We start from the raw sequence: 5,747 nt of genomic DNA, 5'->3' as shown, positions 1-5,747 counted from the left end.
AAATTCAGTAATGTATAATACTAAAATTTGAATTATAATCAACAGTTTGATACCAAACTTGTCATAAATTCATAAAATAGTAGTTCAATAAAATTTTGAATGCGAGTCAACAAACACGACGACACGCCCTTTGACCCATGTGGAGAGGGTTAAATTCAAAACAAAATATTTAGATAAATTTCAATCTTCTCTTCTATGTGTGATGTGTTTTAATCTCCAAGTTGCCCAATGTAGATTTTCTTTCTATTCTTTAAAATATCCTGTGTCCAACTAATTACAAACATATACTTAGTACTGAAAAGCCAGAATATGAAGTTAGAGCTTCCAATTTTCTTGCTTTACTGAGATATAATAAAAAAATGTTAAACCCACACAACATGCCCCCTCCTATATAATTGTTTAATAAAGTGTCAATAACTATCCATTTGTTGCTTATAAGTAGATATACAGCCTCAGTTTCATTGTTCGTAATTGTAGTGCTCAACTCAGAGCAGCTAATGAAAATTAAGCTATTTATAGCATAATTATAAAGCCACTTAAATTATAATAGTTTTGGGAGATTCTGTTCTTGTGCCCGATATATTTTTGTGTTCTAAGATGCATATTTGAAAGGAACATTAAGAATTCTGTGGAAAACCAACACAGTTACAAAGAATTAGGGTTAGAGTGCCTCACCGTCAAAAGAAAAAGGCCTAAGTACAGATGTAAGTATTAAATTTCTTGCTTTTTTTATGCTTATTTTTTTATTTATTGGTATTATTATTATTATACACTTTTAACAAAAGTTAATAAAACAGAAAAATTAGAAACTTATCAGGCTAGATGAAAAAACTTAAAAGAAAAAAAAGTAAAACAAGAACTTTCTGATCATGCTTGATATCCTACTTCGAGGCACCCACACACACACAGCATGGCATGACTATAACTTGACTTTTTGTTTACACTAAGCTGTTCTGCTGTGAAAAACGTTTTTAACCTGCACCTAAGATAGTTTAAGTAGCTGTAAACCAATAAAACTGCATGAAAGCAGATGTGAAAAGGGTAGTAGCTTAGAATAAATAATTGGAAATGTGGTTACAATCAGCAGTCATTCTCGAAAGAAAAAAATTGAATTTTTTTTATTATACTTCGTATGTTTGATGATGTTACTACAGTTAGTGTTAGGGAAGAGAAAAATAAAAGATAAAATATGTGTGTATAATTGATACCTGGTATGTGATGATGTTTTTACTGGCGAAACCGTGGTCGTAACAAACGATGTATTTGTAAAACATACAATTGTCTCGTTTTCCTCAATTCTATAAAATATATAGTTTTACTGAAAGCAATTTTGATATTCACATAGGATGTTATAGAATCTATGAAAATTAAATATGAAAACTGTAACATGAAAAGTAGTATTTTTTTAATCTTAACATGAAAATCACCTTGCACTCAGAAAAAACTTCTGAAATTCATAGCATGATCACAACTTATTTGCTTATTTACACTAAACTGTCCTGCTGTGGAAAACATTTTTCACATACTCTAAGATGATTTAAGTACAGCTGTAAATTAATAAAACTACATCGGCTAGTAGCCGATTCTTGAGAAATTCACAGAGAAATCTTTCATAAAAATACTTCATTAACAATTCTGATTTTTTTGTGTGCAACAGACTTTAATGTTTACTAAAAGCTTGCCAAATCTTTGAAGGTAATTTAGTAATTTCAAAATTATAGTAAAAATTACTAAGTATAGTTTCACAGGAATGGGGTTAAGCTAACCTTAGAGCAAGAATAGTTTAAAACAATGTATACAAGTTCTACATAAGCACAGAGGCATACTATATAAAGTAAGTTTCCAATGTACTATACAGAGATTTCCACATTAGTTTATTTAAATTTCAGACAACCAGCCAGTACCATTTCTTTCTTAACTTTGAAATGTACAGTTGCATTCATTATGTACAGAACTCAGACAGTGATAACATCAAATATACAAATATATTGTTTCAAATGGGGTTTAAAATATACTTACAGTCTGTAAGACAGCACACTGACCACTAGCCGCAGCATAATGGACAGCAGTAAATCCCCGACTATCTCTGAGACTAGCATTTGCACCATGATTCAAAAGACAGGAGACGCAGCTGCAGAGAAAACCATCTTGCAATGAAACAAGGGAAAAATATAACCAAATATAAAGTTCAAAACTTAATATATTATAACACATAAAATGTTATAAAAAATACTTTCAATATTTTAAGATACTTTCCTTGGTTCATTCAATTTCTTTACATAATAAAATATAGTAATCTTTTTAACTTAGACTGAGAGTTGAGTACATTATATCAAATGGTTTTGAATACCTAAGTCACCAAGTCACATGATAACCATAGCCTATACAAAGTCATGGTTGACCAGAAAGTATCAGAACTCACACACTGTTTGGTATTTCGTAGGTAGTATGATGCCTCCTAAAGTTGACCAATTTTGGGAAGGATATGTAACAGCCCTTTCTGACACAAGATATTCGTACAATTAGATCATAAAGATGTGTTCAGATTAGTGATTTGAAATTTACAAGAAAAGAATATCCCTTGCATTGAATGACATTGGAAAACAAATGAATATGGATCAACCTGGAGCACCACCACCAGGACCACCCAGAAAGTCATATCCCAGCTTTGGTATGAAAACTGCAACATTTGTTAACATGTGGGAATTCATGAGCACAAAGTTGAGTGGAAAGCAATCCACATGCCCCAGGCAACAGTACACAAGATAATAAAGATGAGTCTAAAAAAGCAAGAATTTTTTTTTCAAAGGAATTCATATCATCACTGGATATTGTGCAAGGACCAAGTTATGGACCCTTTGAACCACACAAAAATACTGGCTTTTTTATGGTAATGAGCAAACAGGGTATAAGTTTATCAAGATAAAGTTTTCATTTATACCTCCTATTCAACTGTCACATATCTCAAGCAGCTGGAGAATGAGATAGGTATTTATCTTAATCATTAAAAAAACATAACAGTCAAGTCACTGGATTTTTGTGTGATTGGACATTTGAAATGGGTACTGCAAACAATGTTGTCTTCATACATAAAATGGATGATGGAAAGCCAGCATGGAGGAATAGAATGCTTTAGACATTACAAACTTATGATGAAGCCTTTTGCAATGGAAATTCCACTGCAGGGCTATAGTCAAGATGCACAGTCATCCTATGGAGAATTAACAGATGTAGCAACAGGGACTGTAATGAAGTGGTTAAGCTCCAAAAATATTTTAATGTAACAAACTTAACTCTCTGTAAACATTAAAGTATTTAATAAAAGTATAATATAGAAAATTTACATGTTTTTTATTCAGAACATTAATGAAGCAAGCTATTCAATGGCCAGAGTAACATCTTAATTTTAACAGCTTGGTACACTTTCATGAATTTCCCTTAGATGCTCTCATCAAACCAACCATCACAATAATATTGTATTAAAACAATCATACTTAAACACATTATACTTCAGATTTTTTAGTTTTTCTTCAGTTATAAAAATGACATTTATAAAGTATACAGTTTTAGCAACACTGGTTGTGGAAAACTTAATTAAATATTGTTTATCAATCAACGTTTTTTTAAAATTAAACACAAAAATTATTATGTTAATTAATACTTGTTTAAAACAATTAAAATAGGATGAAATGTAGAAAAAAGCACGCATTTTCAGCCTTAAAATAAAGTAGGTATTTTATGGAGCTCTATCCAGACTAGTGAAACTTTTTTACACTTTTGAACTGAGGGAGCATTGTACAATCTTTAATAACTTTGAATGAACAAATAGTACATTAATTATGCCAAACCGTGCTAGCTACACTATAAACATGAGTATTTGTACTACCAGTTACAAAAAAGATAAAAGGATATTACAGTAATTAAACAAAAAAATTATGCACATAGGATTTAATGAAAATAATTACAAAATACAATTCATTATGTCTAATTATGTGAAACTTAATACACATCTTCCAAAAATACATAGATAAGTGGTGGAAAGAAAAACAACTTAGAACATCTATGCAGCAAAACCAATCACACTTTTTTTGCTATTTATTTAACTTCTGTTCAACTTACCGGCCTTCGGCATCAGCAGAGGCAGCATAATGTAGAGGTGTACATCCTTCGAGATCTTGTTGGTTGACAGTGGTACTGGCCTCAAGCAGAAACACAAGACACGAATAATGAGTCTGACTTGATGCATAGTGAATAGGAAGCCTGTGGAACAAAAAAAAAAGATTTTAATTACGAAAAACAACTCATAAACACTCACTTGGTTTCTCCTACGTTACAATATTTCTTCTGTAACGAAACATCTTTAGAACAATCTTTTGAAGAAAGAAATAATTATATTGCATATACAGAATTAACTTCAGCACACGTTCTGGTGTACAAAACAATTTTAAATGGAATTTTTAGACAGGAAATTATTTTATCATAATCCAGATATACTCATTACAAAATGAAAAATAAATATATTTTACTAACATTCTTTTAAAATGGGAACCATGTAAGATATAAACTATGACATTCATAACACAAAAAACAACAACATGATTTGTTATTTCTATCAGTTTTCTATAGCTGTGGTTAGAAAATATAAGGGCTGATATGGTGTATGAACTTGTTCAAAATTCTCTTCACAATTTTATTTCAACTGTAAAATTCTTACACAGATATTTAGTTAAATGTTGTTTGTTAATTAGCACAAAGGTACACAAAGGGCTATCTGTGCTCTGCCCATCATGGGTATTGAAACCCAGTTTCTAGTGGTACAAGTCTGTAGAATTCCTCTATGCCACTTGGGAGGAGGGGGGTATTTAAGTTAAATAAAAATGCCACAATCTCTGCTTAGCACATGCTAATTTGCACAAGTGTATATAATATACTGATCACTTTTAGACTAGATAAAATAAGTTCCTATGCAGTAAATATTAAACTCAAAACATATTGATCTTCTTCAGTGGGAAAGATTAAACATTACAAGTACAAAATGTTTATACAAATATTGAGTCACTGATTGGCACCACAGAAAAAAAATGTGTCAAAGTTTGTTAAACTTTTGTCATATCATTCTTTAAGCAGAATAATTTATTTTCTTACTTTCAATACCTTTTAAATAAAAACTTAAGTCTTTTAAACTTGTGAATCTGAAATTTGTTAAACATATATCTTTAGAAAACATTTAAAGCAAGATTTTAAACATTTACCAAATTTGATGTGCATGAGAACTTTGAATTGTTACTACAAATCACACCACATGTCTTATGCTTTGCTATATGCTGCATGTTTGAATTATACTAAGAATACAATGACAGATTAAATGTTTTTTTTTTAGTTTTAAGACAAAAACATAAGAGGGCACTGTATCTGAATGTTGTAACAGTAGGTATTAACACTTTTTTATTTGACACATGTATGTTTATATATGAATACAATAATTACTTTACAAAAGTAAATAAAATCAGAAAAATGACCAATCATTACTAGAAATTAAAATAAAATATTACTATACTTTCCATGTTCCTTAATGTTAAAAACATTTTGCTGTTATTCCTATATTTAAGAAGATTCACTATAATGAATATGGATCAGTTCAACCAGACAGATGGAGGCTCAAAATTTGGACAACACTGCACCATGTGTAATAAGCATGTATACCAGCATGTTTATATATATATATATATATATATATATATATATAA

General features: G+C 30.1%; 1 protein-coding gene across 1 annotated transcript in view; it reads right to left on the bottom strand.

The window, feature by feature from the left end:
* Positions 1–5,747, bottom strand: part of LOC106470057 (serine/threonine-protein phosphatase 6 regulatory ankyrin repeat subunit A-like) — a gene marked incomplete at its 3' end in the record, with an annotated part of 58,760 nt that overhangs the window by 34,297 nt on the left and 18,716 nt on the right. Inside the window, exons 10-12 of the mRNA XM_022398596.1 lie at positions 4,316–4,370; positions 4,120–4,260; positions 2,020–2,131 (exon numbers count right to left, since the gene is read on the bottom strand). Of these exons, the coding sequence (XP_022254304.1) occupies positions 2,020–2,131; positions 4,120–4,260; positions 4,316–4,370 (308 nt within the window). The remainder of the gene's footprint in view (positions 1–2,019; positions 2,132–4,119; positions 4,261–4,315; positions 4,371–5,747) is intronic.

Source organism: Limulus polyphemus, unplaced genomic scaffold (assembly GCF_000517525.1).
Source record: "Limulus polyphemus unplaced genomic scaffold, Limulus_polyphemus-2.1.2 Scaffold3795, whole genome shotgun sequence".
NCBI classification, from domain to species: domain Eukaryota; kingdom Metazoa; phylum Arthropoda; class Merostomata; order Xiphosura; family Limulidae; genus Limulus; species Limulus polyphemus.
This window is presented reverse-complemented; position numbering and strand designations above follow the sequence as displayed.